The sequence below is a fragment of the Solea senegalensis genome, linkage group LG16, assembly GCF_019176455.1.
Source record: "Solea senegalensis isolate Sse05_10M linkage group LG16, IFAPA_SoseM_1, whole genome shotgun sequence".
In the NCBI taxonomy this organism is placed as follows: domain Eukaryota; kingdom Metazoa; phylum Chordata; class Actinopteri; order Pleuronectiformes; family Soleidae; genus Solea; species Solea senegalensis.
In genome coordinates this window covers 18,203,432-18,226,979 of record NC_058036.1, presented here as the reverse complement: position 1 = coordinate 18,226,979, position 23,548 = coordinate 18,203,432, and the positions used below count along the sequence as shown (strand labels likewise).

Here is a 23,548-nt window from a genome sequence, read left to right as displayed (position 1 = left end):
TGCGTGTGTCGCTCCAATATCTCCCACGAGGCTCATATTGCCACTGGTTGCACTGTTACACCAAACTCACACTCATCATGACATTAGCATTTTTTTTCTTTCATGTAACACCGCTCCACCTCAGCGTTTGAGCTTCGGTGCTGCAGAGAAAACAACACACACACACACACACACACTCTCCCAGAGGACGGGAACAACACGACGAGTGTTTCCTGTCTAAACCCATGAAGGATTGGTTTTCCGTGATGCTGTGGTGGCACCCGACAGAGCAACAGGCCCTGCGTTCATAAATAAAGGTGTGCGCATGAGGCTAAATTGGTGTGTATAAATATCTAGTTCATAAAAAAAAAAGACAATCACACCTTCCATTAAGAAGGTGTGAGGGTGTAAGTATATCCCATCAAAGTGAAGACTTGTGGTGATAAAAATTAAGATTCCACTGCCGTAGCTGCAGCAGCTTTGTGCTCGGATTTGCTCCCTCTTGAACCGATGCCAAGGAATCTGGTGATTCAACAGCAAATTGATTTGAGGGTGGCACCGAGTGGCCCTTAGGGAGAGGGTTGAAAGGTATATAACACCGCAAAGGAAAGGAAAAGGAAAGGAAAGGGGTAGATGGAATATCAATGGGAAAAGGCCCTACACAGAATCAAACTGCAGCAGAACCCAGCACCTGTCCCTGTGTGACACGATCGTACGGTGGAGCCGGGTAATAAGTCTCCATCATCACTATAGGGCCCTGCTGCCAGTCAACGAAATGTACAGAGGCTGGCTCACACACTGTGACTTTGTTCTGGACAGAGTGAAACAGATGGTCAGTCACCGCAGAACAAAGTGCAGCTGGGCAGCAGTTTTACCCCCCCGCGAGTTACACTCTTCCACCTTGTCTTTGTCCTCTTACATCCAAAGACCCGGTTTCTCCCAGGAGAGGAGACGAGAGAGGGAACGAGAGAGGAGAGGAGACGAGAGGAGGTTGTTCAAGTCTTCAATGAATCCTCTCGCTTATGTTAATATTATGCATACACCTTATTTAAGAGGAGCACCTTCCTTTCTAACCATTATTTAACTGAAAAGGAAGTTTAATCTCTCTGTGAAGGATCACAATCCAGGTAGATTAAATCATTTGACGTACACCCACCGTGAGATCTGAGATGAACGTGACGTGAACAAAAGTGCAGATGAACTAAATTAAAGCTTCAGATAAAACACTTTACACAGTAGTGCGACAGGCTTTTGGGACACTGAGAGGGTACGAAAAGGCACTGGTTGCTTTCAATTGCGATGGATTATTTATTCTGGTGGAGCTACTATCCTCACTGGCTTTAGTGTTCCTGTGATTCACAGACTTGCAGCTGAATACGCTCCCTCACTTGTGCTGCTGTGACATCAGCGGAGATGGAAAGAGAAATACAGAGAAGAAGTTTGGCTATAGAAGAGCAAGTGTTTTTCTCTTGTCTCATGACTCAGTGTTGCTGTGTAAAAGCCGGGACGTGCTAATGCTCAAGAGCTGAACCTGCTGCTCAGATAAGAACGACAGAGAGAGAGAGGCAAAGAGCGAGGCGTACGGAGCCGCAGAGATCCCGGCAAAGATCCACCACGCCAGGTGACATCATAAATGACTCAGAAGTGACATCCGCTAAAATCTCAACCTCCTGTAAAGGCTCTTCTGAGGCTGCAGCACATGACAGCTTTACATCAAATGTGTGCAGCTGAATCCTGCTCTTGCCTGTTTGGAGAATCATTGAAATCGCTCGTAGCAAATCTTTGTATCAATAACTAAACTGCGTTTGTTCCTTTTTTCTTTGCAAGAACAGATGCAAGTGAAAATAACACCAAAGCTCTGGAAGATAGATCTAATCTGTAGTGCTTTAACAGTTCCACATTTGGACCCTAAATGGACCATGGATGCATGACCTAAAACAACTATCAATCTCCATCCTTGATCGAACACTTCAATCGGTGGTCTCCCACTAATCGCCGCTCATATTTTCATTTACGTCTCTTTCCCACTCCCTGTCTGTCACTTGCACAGAGGCACACAGACAGCGGACACACCTGTACAGTCAGAAAATGACTGGAAGCACTGGAAGTTAATCTAATCTTCAGTGGCTCAATGGTTCCATCCATATTCGTGGCTCCCAGTCCCAGGTTGTTTGTAAACCTAACCTCTATAACAGTCACGTGGCACATATTGGCACGTCAGCCCCCGACAGTCTAATCACGGTATGCAATCCAATTACCCGATCACCATACCCTCAAACGACACACAGCCATGAGCCATGTGCACCGGGCGGGTACATCCATCTTGAAGATTGGACAAGTACGGCAATCACTGTGAGCCCAAATAGCTCGGGGTGAAAGACGGCTGCAACCTAAATGACACAGAGCGTACGTAGCTGCTGTTCGCTTCACAATGTAGGAGCACATTAAAGTGGAGATTTACGAAAAAAGTCAGAGTCCATGAAGAATGAGGGCTGCTGTACAGGTCAGCCTGTCGAGGCCGTACCATGTGGTCTATGTGCTGATTTATCTTAAAACGAAGAAACTAATTAAACTCATGACAGAATTGCATCATGTTTATGTATTTTGGCAAGCGTCAGACAACATTAGCCATGTATCTGTTTTGCACAACGAGTCATTCTGACATTACACAGACTTTGTACTAGGGCTCTGACAGAGAGAAGTCCATTAACTGTCTGCTTCGACTGATGCAGACACACACAGCTCCTCCGGCTAATGTAAGTTCAGGGTTGAAGTTCATGTGGACAACAATGTGCTGCTCTGCCTGAATGATGTGGGAAAGATTTGCCTAGTAGCAGTTGCTTAACCCTTTAACACCAAATTTTAACCATAAAAGTGCCAGAAAATGTCTTGTGAGTAAGAGCTTTTGCCCATTTTTCCAGAATAACTTTCCATATCTGGCAGTTATTTACAAATGATTGCATTTTGAAATAGTGTATTAACAATTTAAAATGGAGACAAATATTTTGTTGTACATAAACACCAAATTGTGCATGTTAAATTTGAAGTTTGAATAGTATAAAACATATTTAAAATACCATTTTTTATCACAAAATAACAGGCGTTTTTTCCAACTCTCTCCTCTCTGGTGACAAACATGGCGATTCGCTGGCTTCCTGCACCAGCACGGGTGACATTACCGTAATAACCACACGTTGGCTTTGAGAAACCCTTGGGATCTTTCTGATAGCACAAACTGTTGCATAATTAAGGTAATGTAAAGTGCGCTCGCATCGATGTGTCATCTGCGATATCCAATATCTATCTGTCAATCTGTAATCTTGAAAGACCGCCTGTCACTAGGGGAAAAAACCTGGGTGATCAATGCAAAACTCACCAAACCAATGGTAATCTTGATCTTTCACTTAATCCCTCGTGGACATTATGGGTGCATTACTGGGCCCTAATTGGACTATAGACATCCACCCAAGTCAAAATCCATCCATCCATCCATAATCTACTGCAGTGTTTCTCAATCCTGGTCCTTGGGACCCACTGGCCTGCATGTTTCTGATGATCCCGTGCTCTAACACACCTGATTCAAATACTCAGTTCATCAACAAGCCTGGTGACGACCCATTCATTTGAATCAGGTGTGTTGGAGCAAGGAAACATCTAAAACACGCAGGCCCGTGGGTCCCAAGGACCAGGATTGAGAAACACGGATCTACTGCTTGGGCCACACGGTTGGTGCCTTTGCAGCAAGAAGACCCGGGTTCGTGCCCCAGTTGGAATAAGGGTCTTTCTGCATGGAGTTTGAATGTTCTCCCCGTGTGTGTGTGGGTTTTCTCCGGGTTTTCCGTCTTCCTCCAACAGTCCAAAAAACATGCAATACCGGGATTTGGTAAATTGGTCTAAATTGACCGTAGGTGTGATTGTGAAGAAGAAGAACAAGATACAGTGGTAGAAGATGGATGGATGACCTACTGCTCATCTTTTGGGAGTCCCAGCTAACATCGGGCACACATAGACTCTGAATAAAAATGTATGTAAACTTCTGGTAGCAAAACAAACTCACATTTGAGTCTCCATTTACCTTAACCACAATCTGCATGACTTTAGGCTGTGAGTAGAGGAAGGAGTACCTGGAGAAAACCCCCGCACAAACAAGGAAAACAAAACAAACCCTACACAGAAAGGTCTCAACCAAAAAAAAAGTGTATACTAATTAAGCACTGCAGGCAGATCAAACCCATCCCGGGGCTCAGTATTAAAGAAGCACAGAAGGCAGCCTGTATAGCATTTTACTGCACCTTGCAGTGCTGCTGTGCCTCCCTGGTGGGGTCTTTAATGTGAAAAACTAAGTAAGCATTTTCATTCCTTGCTTACGCTTCCACTGGAAAACACAGAGATGGGAGCATTACTGTATTGTGTCTGAGATGAGACAATACAATGATGAAGGGAATTAGACGAGGAAGGTACTGCAGCTTTCCCCCCCTAACTACACAATGGCAGTGAGGATGCTCAGGGCTAATGTGTGACGCCACTGTCGCCGCACCGGGAGACTGAAAGAACAAATCTCCCTCCCTCCCCTCCCTCTGCTTCTTCTCGGCAAAGTCGCCTCATTTCAAGGGAATTGAGGCTTCTCGTGGCAGAACACAGAGAAGTGAAAAGCCTAGTCTCTCTGTGTTATCTGTATTTTCTGGGAAACATTATTCTTGGAGGTCCAAAGGGACAGTATTACTAACAGGTGTTTGGACACAATCTGCATCCAGGGAGTTAAGCATTCACTTTTCAAGTTTTCAAGAAGGCCTATATGTGAAGAAGCGGTTCAAGGATGGAGATTACACTTTGCTGTGAGGTCAAGAAAGTGGAAATTATGAGGTGTGTGACCTAGAATACCAAAGGATATGGTATTTCACAAGCTACCCATCTACAAGGAAAATATATATACTCATTGTCTTGCCATTGAGTGGCACCACTTAGAAAGCAGCTTGTTATTTAAGCTTAGCATGAACTGGAAATAGAGGCGCTACCATTATTATTATGGCCCCAAATGATTACAAAAACAAAATAATCGAAACAAAATTATCACAAAACAGGGGCTTTTTATTCTGAAAATAATAAAATATTTTTAGCTTTTATAGTCTTGATTAAGTGTCTTGCTCAGGGACACATATAGACTGGCAGAGCCAGGAATTGAACCTACAACCTTCTTGTTGAAAGACAACACGCCCTACCACTGAATCACCATGGCTCAAGCCTAACTAGTCACCTTTTTTTTTAATACTTTTACTTCTAAAAAAGTACATTTTATATCAGAAATTTACTGAAGTACAGTAAATGTCATATACTTTAAGACTTTTACTTAAGTAATATTTTTAAAAAAAAGTGACTTCTACCAAAAGTCATTATCTGGTAAGTTATTTTTACTTTTATGCAATTATCCTTTTAAGGTACTTTATACAAGACTAAGAGTTGGCTGGTCCAATCACCACATAGCCCATTTTTGAGACTGAAGTAGCTCAAACTTCATGTGTTCACAAACCAGTGAGAACGCCCAGGGGAAACATCACTAGATCACAAAACAGAGAAAAGACAGATGATAGATGCAAAGAGAGGATGCTGAGATGACTAATTTGACAGCTTTCTTTTTTTTTTTGAAATGTAGGGACATAACACCCAGAAATATGTGACACGGAAAAAGCAAGGTTGTGATGCTGATGAACAGACATCTCACCTCATCCAAACGCAGTCAGTGGGCTCTTGTAGGGCAATTTTTACTGCATCAAATATCAACCTGCAGCACTTTGATTTGTCATACATTTCAGGAAGAGGCCATTAAGAGCTCGACGAGGTATATTTTTGAGGTGTCAGCTCCTCCGCTAAACTGCCACAATAACACTTCTTTGAGTTAGGAGGGCGCATCGGGAGCCGAGAGGAGCTAAAGCGTTGCAGCACAGATATTCAGCCCAGTGGAGAGGTAAAAATGCTCCACTTTCCCTGCGAGTTCCCCTCACTTGCAGGCCTCGCTATAAAAGCTTCCACTCCACTGAATCAAATGCAGATTGCGACAGGAAATTAGAGAGCTTAGAAAAAGTGTTAAACTCAACAAAAACACTCTTTAAAACTGTAAATAAGACATGCACCACTGAAGGTGCATGTAGTTACCCGTATCTCAGCAATCCCCATGAATTCCCCGCTGTCATAATGCATCTCTTTTAACACACATCGTTGACTGGGCTACAACAAGGTCCAATAAAGAGGGCGATATCTCCTGATCTGTGCTGGTATGGCGCGACGCAGAGGTTGTTAAAGTGGTATGAATCTTTTATGAGGTGAGAAATGCAATCGTCGTCAATATCAAAAAAAAGGGGCCCGAGATTTTTGACACCTGCCCGGAGTGTGTGGCAGTGGCATATCACTGGATTTTCTTGACACAATAACTGTTGAGTAGAATGAGAGCCTGGAAATGACTCAATGAATCACTCTCACTGGAGTCCTCACATGCACTGGCGGCACTGGTGGAGTCTCTTGTCTACGGCATAATGACCAGGCATTACTTTTTTTCCAGAGGAAATGTCAACGTTTGCTTAAAAATTCAGACAAACACTATAAAGTGAGCTTGAACAGCAGTAAACAGCCCTCTAAATGACTTATAAGGGACAGAACATTGGACATTATTCGGAGAGATACCAGAGCTGTTTTTAAGTGGCTCAGCCAAAAGTACCTTTTTGATGATTCTTATCCATGGTACATTATTGGAAATCACTGGCATTGTTTCTGTCAGTTACACAAGTAGGGAACTCCTAATAAAGTTGGTCGCACAGAAGGCACTGTGTGAAAAGAGCCAACCGTTTTCCTCGGCGTGCCTTTGTTTGTATGTGGTGAACTGGACGGAAACAGAGATGCCTTGGAGGAGGATATAACTGATGCAGTGCACCCCGTCCCGATTGTGCAGACACGTCATCAGATCATTGAGAAAACAAAGACAGATCCCCCTACAAGTCCAAGAAGATGACTCCATGACACTTCAATATTTAGCCAGAGACAACACAAACTCCTAGCTTTAATATAATGGACCTGGAAGTGAGTATCTACAATGTAAAGGCCAATGCTATTAGTCAACCAGGCACATTGCTAGGAAAGCTGCGGTTCAGACAAGGTAAACAGGACTCGGGGATAGACCTTGTGTGATATGATTTCTGTGTCGACCTGGAGCAACCATAACTCAACAGAGGAGGTGGCTTAAGAGGCCAAGAATCAGCCAACCTTCAACATTTCCTCCAAAGACAGCTCAGCACACGTCCACACTTCAACACATTTGAACCCCATGACTCACACAACAATTTGAGATTAACAACTCACATTCACACCTTGACTCAGGTGATTCCAACAACCCAAAACAGGGTCTAAGGAAACCAAGATTAAATATTAATAAGAGATTCCTACCAGTCAGTCAGAAAATGGATAGTATCTTGAATGAAAGGGTACATTTCTCCAAGAAAACCCATGTTTTCTACAACCAAGGTCAAAGGTGGATTCTGACTAATGTCAGTTTGCTTCCCTCACATACAGTATACAGTACAGTGTAGAATCCACCTGACAATGACCGTCTCTATTCACACAAAGTCAGGCTTCTGGACTTAGGGAAGCTGAGAAGTGAGGTTTGTTTAGTTTGATTGACTCTGCATTCACACATACAGCTCCTCCCAGTAATATCTTGGAAAGTTTAGTTTTGCAGCTAACACAGGCATTGTCTGTTGGATGTTTCTCTTAACGCTTTCTGCGAGAAGTCTGAGTAGATTCTCCTTTATCCAAGTCATACTGTAACTCTCTATAAATGTCATTGAAGCACTTGCAGATTTCTTCAAGACTCCAGTTCAGATCTTACAACTGAAGAACAGGACAGTACTGGCAAATGTCCATTTTGAAAAGTAGATACGGTTTGTTCAGAGAGTATTTGTCGACGAGTGCTTTAAAAAATAGAAAAGTAATAGGGCACAAAAAGTTGGTAAATGAAGCAACAACTGTGTCCGTAAAGCCTCTAATATCTGAACAAGCAAACAGAAGTGTTTACGCCAGCTTGTTTAGCAACAGTATTTGAAGGCACGTGGTGGATCAGTGGTGTACCTCCATTGGGAAATGAACTCTATCGCTCATTCACTGAATAACGGACATTTAGAGATGTAGGAACACTCAGTCCAGCCAGATAAGGGAGCAACTTGCAGAGGTATAATGGAACATGACCCAGCAAAACCATGCAGCGTTAAAAATACTATGCTAGTTTTTATTCATCTACATGCACTCAGACACACGATTATTAGAAGGAAAAAATAACACTGGAACGTGCCTGGAAAAATGTGTGGATGGCACATATTTTCTAGAACCAGTGACAAATGGAGGACCCCGGCTTTTTGTCGCCGCAAAAGCAGATTCAGAAATGCAACCTCGAATGTTTGAGCCAGCGTTAAGTGCCAAGAAGCAAAGCAAATCAGAGACAGAGATGGGAGATGAGAAATGGCCCTGCTAAGCAGGAGGGAGCAGCTAAGGACAGGCTAACGCTCGCTGCTGGTTCTGGAGACTGCCGCTCCAGTATCTTTAGGTTACCAGTGAACAATAGAACAAGATGACAGGATACATGACGCTGGAACTGGCTCATGTTGGATAATACTGGCATGACTGAGCATAAACACGGATATAAAGTCATGTTAAAGTCACGTTAACTGCGGCAACCCTCACGTGGAGGATAAAGTGGTAGAAGATGAGGTTACAATAGATGTCGTGTTCCTTGTCAGGCCCAGTTGTCCTCATTATCTTGTTGGGTAAAGGAACAAATACATCTACGCTGTTTTTTGACATTTTTTGAATTTGACATTTAAGGAAAAAAAGAAAGAAAGAAAAAAAACTGTGACCATTGATTAAAAAAAATATTTGGCTTGTTCATGAATAATTTAAATCAGTGGTTGCAGCACTTCCGCAACAGGACATCCAACACCTTACCCAAGTGGGTAGCACAGAGCAGCAAGCGGTGCACTAGAGGAGATAAATGTGAGAGCGACGACAGCTGAGAACACAAGTGGCGGATGTGGCGGTGGTCTTCAGACAAGGAGAAAATAACAACGGGGTCTTCTTTAAGAAGACGCTTCCTCACCGCTGCCTGGTTAAATATTCATGCTCTGAAACACCAGATCAATCAGGCCCACTTACTGCATGCCACTGACATTACTGAGGAAATTTCTTCATTTGGCGGCACAATCAATATCTCATTACAGCAGCTTTACACTGGGTTGTCTCTGTGCAGGCCTGCTGGCTTTCCTCCCTCTATCTATATCAAGAGCCTTATCTTATCTGTCCATATTCATCACGCAACACAGAGAAACCTTCTGCTGATCAAAACTTCCACTTCAAACCTGACACCGACTTATGCTTGTCTGCAACGTGAGGATTGGAAAATGTGTTACTGAATTGTGAATGAGTCTCAGGTGATGCATTACCTCACATATGAGGTAAATCAATGCTGCAGTATATATACATATATATATATATATATATATATATATATATGCCTGTTTAAGATGTTTAAGATGTACGTAGTACTTAAAAGTTACTTAGTTACTTTTTTAACAAGGTTCTTTCTTGTGTCGTGTAAAAAGGACAAGGGAAACACAACGTGAACATCTGCATTATGACAAGAAAACTCTGTCTCACTTACATGCAGAGCTTCTGCAGAGTAGGTCCCCTCAAAATCTGCCCCATAACGCTCACAATGCCTTGGGGCCGCTAATGAAAGTGAGCTATTACTTTTTTTTAATCCAACCATGAAATGACAACAGACCTCAGCCAAATAGCATTAAAAAGCTCCTCCTTACTGTCAAGGAGAACGCAGGGATGTGCCGAACTAAATTCCCATCAGTGGGAATCATTTCACGGTAATCTCTTATAATTATACGGCGGGCAAGTGGCGGAGGAGCAAACTATAAAGTCAGTCTGGCATCAACGCGTGTGACAGTTTGTGGAGTTTATATCTTGGCAGAAATTGAGTCTACTTTCTGATATGATGGCGTAGTTACCTGAGTTACTAGAGGAGTTCTCTGTTTAGTACAATCTGCCATTTCCCCATTCGATGTCACCATTTGCATGTTTCCACCGCCTCGCCTTGTCACGGCACGGTTATTTTTGTGTTTCCACTAGCGATACTACCTGGTACTTTTTTTCCAAGGTTCCAAGCGAGCTGAGGCGATACTATGTGTGACATCGCCGACACAAGAATCAAGCCGAACAATGCCGAATTGTAGCTCAGTTAAAAAGACTTAAAAAATCCTAAAAATGTGGCTTAATCTCCAACAATTAACAGGGAAATGTCTAAAATCTCATGATTTAACAGAGGAGTCTGGTGTATTTAGCGACTGCTCTGCTGAGCCGCATCACAAACCCTGACGCTGTATTTGTTGGAGTCTGTGCTGCGGTCACGGAGGAAGTACTGAACAAATCTGTTCATTGAACTGATTCTAATGATTCAGTTACACTGAAAACAACTGCTTTACAAGTCACTCGTTTGTGAGTTTCATGCAGCCGTACGGTGATGGCTCCGCCCACGTTTGGGAGATACTATTCTCTCATGGAAACACGACTTAAACCGTGCCATGCTGAGGCGAGTGGAGCTGGGACCAAAGGTGGAAAAGTGTCTAAATATTTCTTGCACCTGAACCTGGAAGTGGGGAGGGAGAAAAAATGACAGTGAACGCAGGGAAGAGCTAAACAGAGCAGACAAGGTACAGCAACCAAGGAATGTGAAGAGAGAGTCATCCAGAAGGTGTTCACGAGCGGCTGAGGTACAAACACACGACATGGTTTTAAATGAACACTTCACACTGTCTTACGTTGTGTTTTTTTTGGTTCCTAATGTCGTACTGTACCTTTTCCGCTCGCCGTTTCGCCCCATTGCACTGCTTCCTCCTGTGTGCGTCGCACCGACAGTCATCGCCCCGGATGCAAAGTGAGAGCGATGCCTTCACATAAACAAGCTGAGCGCTGCCACAGTGCATTAGTCACAGCCCGAGTCTGGCCTTTTCAAGGTCGCTACTCCCACTCAAGCCGCTAATAGATCACCAGAATTTGATATTCGCCTAGCGGGGATCCTCGCATCAGAGGAACCTGTGCTCGTGTCCTCGTGCGCTGATGATCACGGCGCGCATGCTGTGAAGTGCTTTCACTAATAGGCGGCCTTCCGTCAGGTATTTACATGAATTAAAACAAAAAAGAAGCGAGACAGAAAGAAAGCCTCTGCTCTGTCAAGTTATTACTTTTGGAATTTTTTTACACTGCTTTTAATGAAGCTGCTGCTAGAGCTAGAGCTGGTACATGTGAGGACATTTCAAACAGGAACTGGAGAATATGCAGCTTTAATAAACCCAGTGCAGCATTTTGTTTGGAGAGAGGAAGAGGGGGAGGATAAATGGGGGGTGGGGGGGTTTCTCTGAGTCTCCTGCTTCACAATCAGTACCGTTCCTCTTCCTGAAACATCAAATTACCCATGGCTGAGATATCCTCCTCACTCTTCCCCACTCCTCCTTTTCTCCTCTCCTCCCACTGAGTCGGGTTTATAGGCGGCAGCAGTCCGACAGGAATAATTTCTGCCACCACTCCAGGGAAATTACTTTGTGTTGTTAGAGAAAAGGCAGTTTGTGAACTGCTTTATCAAGCGTCTTGACTGCAATAACACTTGGATGCCAGCAAGAGAAGCTACAGCCTCTGCACTGTTCTCATACAGTGATCAAGTGTAAAGGCATGCATGGTGTGAGATGTGTGTATCCACTTTGTTTCTGCAGGACTGACTGAGTTAGTCATGTTCTCTGGATAGACGCGTGTCTCTGTAGTATGTGTGTGGGCATGTAGTGTACATACTCGTGTGTGCTTTATATCGCTCCTGCTCTTCCACACTGCTGACTAGTTCTGCTCTGCTCATGCTTTGCTCGGACTGATGAATAATTTCTGCACCGCACTCTGCTGTGGCACGTCTGGTGCAGCCCGACTGCACCACGCGGCTACAGCACTGCATTTGCATTCAACAGGGACACACACACACACACAGATGAACGCCAACCTCCCTCACATACCAATACCATTCAGCTTGTCAGCTGTGTCTCGGTGTGGATGGATGCAACAAGCTGCTAAGCTCCTCTTTTTCTTTTAAAGCAGCGGCAGTTGCATATTAGTCGATGTCATGTCACTTTTCCTCCCACAAAAATTCATCCCCCAGGAATTCAACACATGTGGCCAAAAGGGTTAAGCAAGCAAAACATGAGAATAAATTCACCTCTCATGGTGCTCGTCTTAAAAAAAATGGTGATATTTTAAAGGTGATTCATGTAAGAAATGTCTAAAAATGACCACGATGTGTCATCAGAGTTGACGTGTTCAATTGCAAAGTGTCACTGATAAACGGTCTCTATTTATACAGCGCTTTTCTAGTCTTGATGGCCACTCAAAGCTGCTTCGCGCTATAAATTTGCCATACACTCCTTCACACACTTCCATACAGCACATCTTTCATACCCATTCACACACTGCTGGCACAGCAGTCAGGGGCAACATGGGGTTAACCTTTGCGGTGGGAATCACAAGGTACCTCATGATACCAATAATATCACGCTACAACGATTCTGTGATGATCAATAGGTTTCCAGACAATCATATAGCGATACATCACGATATCTGTCTAAATTAAGAAAACAACAAAGTTAAAAGTGCAGGATTTCTCTATGTATTCACAACATAGAGAACAAAGTGCATAAAGTCCATTTCTCTGCCTGTTATACTGCTGTAAACTCCCTCTTCTTTGGCCAGGTCGCCCCTTGCCCACACAAACACATCTGCATGTAGACTTGCTGAGCTTGGAATCCAACTTTCTCACTCTACAGTCAGCATATTCACAATTTGTGGGCCATGAACTCTGTTTATGTTTTGCCACCCACTGCCATACACCCAATAATGCAGCTGGTAGCACTTAAACACGCAGGTTGCCTGCCTCTACACAGCAGCTGCAGCTAAAGCCCCTTTTCCATCTATGGTGCCAGCTCGACTCAGTGCCAGGTTTGCAAATCAACATTTCCAAACCTTAAAAAGCCTCCATACCCCTCTCAAAAACATCTCAACCAGAGAAGAATCAAATGAGAGTATGCAGTGGAGATAACCTTTGATAACCAACCAAGGTTAACTCACATTTTCTCTCTCTCTCTCTCACACACACACACACACACTGTCACAAGATATTTACCATTTATATTTTTACAGTCACTGTCGCCTCCTCATTTCCTCTCATCATGAGAAAATTATGGGCTGCAGACACATTTTCACTTTCAATCTCCGCCTGTTGCCGACACGGGAAAATTACTCAAATTGGTTCACTGTTTTTAAAGATATGGATGAACACAGTGACAGGTTTGTCCTTGGCGACCACAGTTTCCAGTGCTTACAATGGGGATTGCAGTAAATGTAAATACTGCTGCTGCTGCTGTTGTATATATTTTACATGTATCACCGTTAAGCCCAGAATAGGGCTGAAGTGGAGATGAAATGTCAGCTCCCTTTGGATTGGCGGGCATGCTGATGTGGTGACCTCTACGTGCTGTGGGTAAAGGAGTTGGGGGATTGTGCCCCCACCAGGAGGTATCAGCTTAGTCTGAGTGAAAGGAAAGGATCACTGTTAAGGACTCCACACCTGGGGACAAGAAACCTGTTTTTTTCTCAAAACTAAGACCAGTGTCATGAAACAACAGAGTATCTTCATTTGACATTTTTACACTAATTAATGACGCCTCAAAAAAAATCAACATTTAATGACAGGAATACACTCATAAATGACTAGTTTACTATCATTTACATAGGGATAAGCACATCGCTGATCAGTCAGTGTCACAGTACAGCCGGTTGTGCATTAATACACAGAAACCACAAGCAGCAGTTTCACAGAGATATATGCAGAACCTCGCCTCCTACTGTCTTGGTGGTCTTTCTGGAAGACCTCCAGTATTTGGCTCCTTCATCTATCCGCGACCAGTGTGTGTATTTTTGTACATGATATGCCTCTCGATGTGTTTTGCCATAGATGAGCAGATGGTGTCATCATCTATCTTTGTCAGCAGTGGAAACTGTTCAGCCTCTGCCAGAGTGTCAACGCTCATCTTTGAGCTCAAGAAATTCATTTTCAGACTTAAGTTTTCATTGCAGAAGAAGCAGAAGAAGTGTCTCTTATAAGCACAAAAAAGTTTGTCTGTACTAGTTGTGTCCAACAAGCAGTCGTAATCTGTTGCAAAATGATTATGTGTATAGGCTTTTCACGTTTAAATTATGTATGACACCACAAGAACATTGGTTCAATTTATCTTCAAAGAGATATTTTTGTTTTAATTGAACGTAATCTGTGATTCAGATTCAGATTATTTGTCCCTAAGGACAATTCAATTACAGCAATCCCCTGAACCACATAAGTTGTAAATAAATAAAGTTAAATCACAGGTTGCCGTGTAAGTTTTACATGACAGGGGGGAAACAGTGCTGTCAACTTCTTGAGACAGAGACTGCAGAAAAGACAATAGCAGTCAGTAAGCAATGCGCAAAACAATGGGGCTCTGTCACCGCCTATTAGATCTGCAAGAAGACCCGGGTTTATCATAGGGTTTCAGATTAAATAACATCAGAGAGGCAAAAGACAAAGTCACAGGGTTATAATCGAGAGGAATAATCACACACACACACCAGGTGCCATTGAAGGAAAAAAAAAAGAGAGAGCTACACATTTCTCCACAGCAGCGCTGCTTCAAGTAAAAAGGTACTCACAGTTCTGAGGAACTGGATTTCATCCTCTCCTTCTCCTCCTTCAGCCATGGCCGCACAGGAGCCTGCTCACGCTCGGGAAGCCTCCACTGGCTCCTCTCACCTATCGATATTAGCATATAGCTAATCCACGGACCATACAGCGGACAGACTGCCGCAGCATGTGTTACTCAGGCCGCTGTGCTCACCGCCCGGAGGAGTGTGTGTGAGCATCGGCGGGCTGGAGCGACTGGGGCACGATGTGGCGGGGGAAACAGCGAGAAGCCGAGTGGTGACGCGGAGACACAGCAGCAGCAGCGGCAGCGGCAGCAGCGGCGGCGGGGGTCTTTATCTTCGACGTCACTGACAGACCGTATCAGTACAACGCGCGAATATTTAAAAAAACCAACATTTTTTCATCTCCTGGTTACAGTCAGATTCCCAGAAAAGATGCTATTGTGTTGGTTCCTGATCAGCACCATGGTCAGCGCCTCTCTGCTCACACATGCTTTATGAGTGAGAGACGAGGAGCACAGGGATGAGACGCTGTCAGCCACTTTATTAGATACACCTGTTCAAATGCTTGCTCACGCGCATGCATACATAATCAGCCAATCACATGGCCAAGAGGAAAGGAAATGGGCTTTTAACCGGATGGTCACTGATTCGATCCCGGGATGGGACAGAGTGGCCCTAAGCAAGGCAAAGGCACCCTATTCCCCACTGCTGCTTCCCAGCTAACAATATTTGGGATATTCTGGGAATGTTACCTTCTGGTTGCAGGAACGTTCGCTGAAGGTTCTCCTCCTGTGGTTGCCACGGAGTGTTTCCCTAACGTTAGTTTTTGGTTGCACATTTGGTTCCCAGAACATTAATATCACAGGGCAACCACAGGAGAACGTTTTAGTTTTTGGTTCTCTCAACGTTAAGAGAACGTTAGGCTCCTACCTGACCCTCAGGGAACCTTCTCTAAATGTTAGTTTTTGGTTGTAACTAACCTTAGGAGAACCTTAGGAGAACGTTTTTTGAACATTGTGTGTTAGTAGGGTTCGCCCGGCTTGTGTGCGACTCAACCTACAACAACAAATGAACATATTTAAGGAATTTAATAATAAGTACAATAATGTACTGTATGCCACACTTTTCAAAAACAGTTAAGGTTCCAAAGTAACAAAATTACACTTCAATTCCATTAAAATAACTTTATTTATCCGTTGAGCATCAGTGTGTGTCATACACATTATTTGAACATTTCTTTACCCCAGCATTATGGCACACAGAAATCCACCAATCAACATCTGCTCAACAAAAACAACAGTGAGTACACTCATTCAAAGTCTAGTATATTACATTAAATTATACTCTGATTGGATGTTGTTATGAAGTTTGACATGGCTGTTTTAGTCCTGAAGTGATCTGTATATACATTGACTGTATTGATTGTGTAGTGTAGTGTAGTGTAGTGTGAGCAATATAGAATACAATGATGCAAGTACAAAATAAAACGGTTTTAAAAAAGTTCACCCACATGATAACAGATGATATGGAATGAATAAAACAGTTCCATCATTAAAAAAGCAAGTTGCAAAATGCATACTAATCAATCAATCAATCAATCAATCAATCAATCAATCAATCAATCAATCAAAATGGGCCTCAGCTGAGTTTATGCTGGTCTATGTTTCAACTCATGACTGAAACACATTGCACTCTTCAGACAGACCACATTTTACCTATTTATTTCTAATGGATGACTCGCCAATAAATTACTTATTAAATGTGATTAAACGCAATCAACCTTAATGACTTAAAATAATGGGCCCGCATAATGGATTCCATTCATCTCCACACAGCTACAGCCGAACATGCGTTATAATACGAACCGTGGGGTGATGCGATGCTGCCCTCTAGCGTAAGTGATGTGCACTGCACACTCTTTGACTTCATCTCTTGATCTCTCTTCCTCGTCACAGTTACTCGTGTACTTATGTATCCACCACCTTTCTTTAGTTGGTTATTATTTCTCCTATATTCACTTCTGTAAGATACATTCTGTCTTCGTGAGAACTAAAAACAACATTAAACACAATTTCTTCTTTTATTATTTAAGTAAATTACTAATTACATGAATGGTGACATGAATGTCAGATCACCTTCCTGTATGGGTGCATGTATTATTTTCTTTAATTTAATTTAATATGGACATAGAGTGCAGGATATACTGAGTATTCATATAAAACAAAATAGTTTACTGTAAAGACGTAAAAAAGTAAAAGGGGGGTTAGGCCCAGAAAAGTTCTTATTTCTGCCTGCTCCTTTTTCTGACCACAAGTATAAAAATGTTTTTTGGAAATTTTGAGTGCAATTTATTTATTACAATTTTCTATTTTTCTTTCCTTAAAATCAGCTTTTCTAGTCTTGATGAGCTGCTTTACTCTATAATAAAAACGACCCCTATTCTAGTAATACAAAGCTAAATGCAAATCGCTGAAGTAATCTCTTAAGTACAGTAAAGACCTTTATATATATATGTATATATATAAAAGTGACTTCAACTTCTATTAAGGTCATTTTCTGGTAAGATACTTGTACTTTTACTCAAGTATCCCTTTCAGGTCTTTAAATTAAGACTGGTTTTAAGCAGGAACATCGTATTATGAATGGAATCATGTCAGTGGAGCTGTGTTACTCGCTTTGGCCACTAGGTGCCTCTCATTGGCAAGAAATGGATTCACCTGCGCTTCCATGCACTTTGACGTCACTGCCACTTTGCTCTGCGTGTAAAAACAAAGCGCCGACAACACACGGCAGTGGAATCGTCACAGTAACACGGGACTACCTCACACTTCAGTCCTCCTCCTCCTCCTCCCCAGCTGCTGCTCTATACATAGCCCTTCCTCACATGTCCCACACCTGCACGGGGCACACACTGCAGCAGCTCCACTCATATTAAATGTGGCTGAATCGTTCACAGCCAACCACGGAGCACGGAGCCGACGCTGCGTGCTCCTATTGGCCGGAGCTGCTGTCAATCACAGCAGCAGAGAAGCCCAGAGGAGCAGCAGCAGCAGCAGCAGCGTTGAGCTGTGGCTGCACCACGCAGAGATGTGAAGTGAAGGGAGAGGAGGAATCATCTGCAGAGCCTCTAAAATCGGGTAAGTCAGTGTTTATATTTGATTTTGTCGAGCTGTGAACTGTGACAAGCGCAGTGAAGTGTGTGTGTGTGTGTGCGTGTGTGCGTGCACCCACTCTTCTGACCTTCTTACTGGATACAAACCAGGCCAAGTGTGGACTTTATGTTATGTTCTGTGAACTGAATGAATAATAAATGCAGCTGGATATAAGTGGAATTCAGTGTAGCTGTGCGCGCATGCACTCGTGGTTGTTGCAAGGTGACAGTGGCCCGCGGGATCATCATCATCATCATCATCGTCATGATCATCACATGGGCCTCTGTTATCATGTAAACACCTGAGAAATGTGGCAGGAGTCGCCCATAACTGAGCTGCTTCTTCTGTGTTTGTAAACATCTCCAACAACCTGATACCAGCTCTATACACTGGGCCCCAGCTGCATAATTATGTCCTCACCACATGCAGGGTTTTATGCTGTGGCTTTGACAAAATGAATGTTTCATCTGCTTCTAGGTTTTATTTAGTTTGTCGTGAACACGTGCGTTTTTTGTTTCTGTTTCATATGAAACATGTGTCTGTTTTTGTGCTGCAGCATGATCTCGGCAATGGTGTCCAGGGAGTAGACAGACATGTTCAAAGTCAGTGTTTAAACTCCATCCTGCTAGTTGTTTGTTTATCTTTTTGTGATAGGAAGAGAATTAGTGAGACAACTGCAACATCTTAACTATTTTGTTTCCATTTATTTGAAATGTAACTCCTTGAGAGTAGTAGAAAATGTTTATGGGACACTTGGATAATTGTTTTTTTCCTGTAAAATCCTGTTGTTCCAATGGAAATAATGCGTTTTATTTTACTCTTAATCGATTATGAATCTTTCCAAAAAGGTTCACACTGCCTGCCTTCTTGCCAATATTGTTGAGCTTAAGTTTAGTTCAGTCCGACAAATATAAATGTCCGACTGAACCAAACTTAAGCTCCAACGATTATTTATCTATTACTAAATTAAGTCGATTCAACTGTTCAACTTGTTTGTTTTATTATTAAAACAATGTCTCTGATTTTTCAGCTTCTTAAATGTAAATATTTTCTGGTTTCTCCAAATTATTCAAACTGATTTATTCCTGTTTGACGTTTTGTGGGTGAAGCAAGTACTTGATGATTAATTGAGGCAAAATAATGAATCATTTTTGTTATTTACAGTCTGGATTTACAGTCTAGATCCATGCTAGCAGTAAACCCAAAGCAGAAAGACATGAACACCATATACTAGTTGTTTATTCATTGTCATTGTCAACGTAGCGTTCACCAGTGTTTCACATTATTGTTTGTGCTGCCCCACATTCTGTGTCTACAAAGTCTGATTGATCGCCGTATGCTGCTTTCTCTCTCTGACAGCATATGCACAGGCCAGGTGATGAACAGCCAGAAATCCTCCTCTGCAGTCCGAGAGCCCCGTCACTCAGTCTGGGGACTGACAACTTACTCTGTGGACTACAGTAATTAACGTAGCACCCTATCATGGAGGGCACGCACGCCATCTTGGTTCTGTATGCACCCATCCATGAGCTCTGCAACATCAGCCCCTATTACCCAAAGAGGCCGGCCCCGAGCTTCAAGTACAAGAGCCGTGCCCCTCATTCAGTAAGGTTTGGTAACAACCATGACAGGGGAAAGGAGGATCTCACTGTGTTCGAACAAAGAGTCCAGTCTTCTGACTCCACGGGCGAACTCCTCAACTCCCGGCAGGCAACAAAGGAAGCTGTTGCAGAGCTCTGCTGGCTGGCGGTGGAGCACCACCAGTTACTGGCGGACCTCTTATCACTGTGTAGGGACTGTGCCAGCAAAGTCAGGATGGGTAACCAGGATGGGAAACTCCAGGATTACATGGAGGGTCAGGAAGTTCACCTCGGTGGTCACATCGTCAACAACAGCAACTGCACTCTCGCCGTGTCTCCAGATCAGAAGAAAACTGCATCCAAGAGCAGCAAGAAGCTGAGAAAGCTGGGAAGTAAAACATTCAACAGTGCTGAGGATTTCCTGCACGGTAAGATGAAGAAGAAAATAACAAGTGGGGGTTTGTCTGCTGAATGTCCTCCTCAGACTAGTGTGTCCACATCTGCAGTCTCGGCAGTGGAACGGATTACAGGGACGCCAGCTTCTATCCATGTTTCTGACAGTCCAGCTACTGGCTCTTATGTCAGCGCAGTCAGTAATCCCATCCTGCCAATGGAGGAGCCCTTCCAGATCGGTCAAGAGGGCTGGGACTTCATGGACGACAACCGGGCATTTGACCCCGACATGTACTTCTCTAACGATTTTTCAGACTGTGAGCTGGGTTACGAGTCGTCGTCTTGCAGGCTGATCGAAGGACTGACGCGAAGGGAAAGTGGAAGCAACCTTCGTCCAATTAAGAGGTTTGATTCTCCGGCGGAGACGTTGTCTGAAAGTGCGTCGACGGCCACGTCCACCCAGCCACTCTGTGACATCAATTCGAGCAGCGCGGGTGTCAGGGTGGTAGCTAAAGTGCAGGATTTGTCAGGGAAAGTGCAACATGTCAACCGTACAAGCCCAGATAGTGGAGGTCCAGCTGTGTGGGGAAGGTCAAATGGCAACCAGGGAGTCGGTAGAGAAAAGACGGGTAAAAAGCACAGTGGAGACATGTGGCTGCCCCTGTCTACTACTACCAATCACTCACTCCCAGCTGAATCCTACATCAAGAGCCCCTCTTCTTCCTCTCTGGCCGGCATCTTTAACACCTCTTACCCTGCTTCAAACAGCCTCCAGAGCATGTCCCCAGTGCTGTCCCCTCTGCCCTCCAAGCAGCCGAGCCCACAACTCAACCACCGCATCCTGCTGCTGTCGGACACGGACGTGGAACCAGATAATCCCGACGACCCCGGTAACGCGGACGAGCCCAGAGTCTACACCGAGGTCATCGACAGGAACGGCAACAAGCGGACGATCACGCGTCTGGATCTGAACCTCAGCAGGCGGCCGAGCACCACGAAGTGGAATTCCTCCAGCAACTCCACAACAACAGGTGAGTTTTTAAGAAACCCCTGCTCTCTTTGAACACTTTCAACAGGCAGCTCAAACACCCTGCTCTGATGATAATGTTGTCATCCGCTCTTTCATCACCTCAGAAGCATGAAAGCCCTTGCTCGGCTGCGGCTGCTGCTGTATTTCAAAGAATAGAACTTGACTGAAATATGTGAGAAACCCACTGCTTCAGCTATTATTCTGCAGCATCTAAAAATGTCTTCACCTTGGCTTTGACACATGATGTCCACAAATTAAAAACTACCCAACAGAGTTTAACAAGGGGCAAGCAGAGCCTGAGAACAGTTTCACTGAGGATCCACTTTAACTCTGTCAGTGCTGCAGTGAAGGCAGAGATTAGTGGGTGAGTGTCCCAGATTAAAGGCTCAAAGTGGACACCAAGTTGAGTTTACACTGACCCGGAGTTCTTGTGGACACAGAGTTAACCGAAGCGTTGCCGATTTGAACTCTTGGGGGATCTGCCGTCCCTCCCCTTAAACCCAGGATCTGACCTCTTTCACTGGAAGATGACAAAGGATTCAAATGCCCAGTCGGCACCAAGGGTTAGATGTTCCATAATCTGGTTGATGACAGAATAAACAATCGCAATATACATAATTGTTGGAGTCAGATCATTGGAGTCAGTTTGACTTGAGGTTTCTGTGGTGTTTTAAAGTTTCTACACAATCGCTCCATAATGCACAATCCAAGCTAATTCTCCTGCTGTTGCTCTGATTAGTGAGGGATGAGGCCTTATTATGATTATTACATTAGCTACCTCTGCAACATGCGTAATCAGCCCTTTGAGTCTGTGTCTCTTTAATCTGCGGCAGCAAACAGATGGCCTTCCATTCATGAGGTAATTTAACAAAGGACAAACAAAGGTGTTTTTTTTTTAAATCCCAAAGTTCTCTTCTTTTCCCCCCGAGTGTAGCTCCAGAGCGTTTGAGTTGTTACATAATAGACTAGTTGTGTATCTCCAGCAATGATCGGCTCTGCCACAGCCTCAGGGGAGGGGAGAGCCAAGCTCACTGGTGGATAGGCGAATGAATAACCCAGGTTTACTCATGTGGTAATAAGTTGGATCAATTCCCACTGCGATGACTGTCCCTGTGTGCCCTCGGACATCTTGGCACACACATATAAGACACACTCGGGTGTCGGCTAGCGGCACGCAGTATTATCCACACTCGAAACGAAGCAGTAAGGGAATTGCAAAGGCTGTAATTGAATTCTTATAACTTTTATTGTTGTATCTTTGAAGCAGATTAAAAAACTGCAAAGCATACATGTAGGAAAGAACTCATAGCTTAGCCAATCTCACTAAATTTTAGAGTGTGCAATTTACCCAATCCCCATATTGAATGTTTTTGGACTGTGGGAGGAAATCAGAAAACCCGGAGAAAACCCATGCACACACAGAGAGAACATGCAAACTCCACACTCATTACTGTATATTTTCCCTAAATCATTCTGCCCTAATCTTTATTAGAATTTAATCTACTGATGTTGGCATTTGACTTAAAATCTCCTTTTTCTACTGTATTTCCAATGCCGTTAAGCGCTGGCCTAAATCCTCCTCAGATGTTTTACATGATAAACATAGACAGAAGCAAAGTGAATGACTCTTGTTGTTGCCTGACACTGTGTTTTCCACATGCGTCATGATGCTGCGCAGTCTTTCAGAACGACTGAAAGAACCGAATCCCTCTCGGGTTGTGCTGCGGCGTCCTCCTCGCTGTTTACTGGATTGCCCCTTTGTGTCGCTTCATAATTGAATACATTTCAGATGCTAACGCAGATAAATGAACATCACAGGGTCCAGCCAAAGAGAGCTAAGTGGGTCAGTGTGAAGCTCGGGCCTTCGCGGGTTTGCAAATGTCAAACTAATTATGACCCGGGCACTTTAATCTCCGCTCACCATTTGAAGCTCAGTGCTTGTTAATGAACATGCTAACGCAGACGGGAACTGTGATTTTAAAGTCACACGTTCGTCCTCATTTGAATGTTGTGATAAAAAGCCTCTCTAGTAAATGTTGCCATCCGTTCATCCCACCCATCCCTAATTCCTTCCTTATTTTATTGTCTGACATATGGCGGGCAATACCATAATCAGATTACTCGATACATTCCGGCAGCGTCATGTGAAACTGATCAGCAGCAGGAGTTGCGTCGCTGTCTTCCCCCTGCCGCCTCGCTGTCAGTCAACAGAAAGCTCACTGCCAAGTAAAGCTGTCTCGCCCCTGTGAGTACAAGGGCCTGTTCTATTCATAATGAAGTAGATTCTTTCAAAAATATGCACTCTCCCTCCGCCTCTGCACATTACACACAGACACTGTGTCCAATTCAGGTGTTCTTATTACGAAGAGCTTCAGTTTCCCCCTCTGTATTTATATATAAACAAGGGCCTTTCTGCATGGAGTTTACATGTTCTCCCCATGTGTGCGTGGCTTTTCTCCGGGTTCTCCGGCTTCCTCCCACTGTCCAAAAACATGGGATTAGGTAAATTGGACACTTGAGATTGAGAGTGATTGAGTGTGAGAGCGGAGGGTTGTTTGTTTCTATACGTGGCCCTGCGATGCACTGGTGAACTGTCCAGG

The 23,548-nt window shown here is 43.8% G+C and overlaps 1 protein-coding gene across 3 annotated transcripts in view; it reads right to left on the bottom strand.

Moving 5' to 3' along the window:
- Nucleotides 1–15,111, bottom strand: part of LOC122782677 (ryanodine receptor 3-like) — an 87,790-nt gene extending 72,679 nt beyond the window's left edge. For 2 of the 3 annotated variants that reach the window (XM_044047121.1, XM_044047122.1), the window contains exon 1: nt 14,800–15,110. In XM_044047121.1, coding sequence (XP_043903056.1) covers nt 14,800–14,847 — 48 coding nt within the window. In that variant the 5' untranslated portion in view covers nt 14,848–15,110. Of the gene's footprint in view, nt 1–14,799 lie in introns of all 3 variants that reach the window. The other variant, XM_044047120.1, reaches the window with a different exon arrangement.
- Between the last annotated feature and the right edge of the window lie 8,437 nt (nt 15,112–23,548).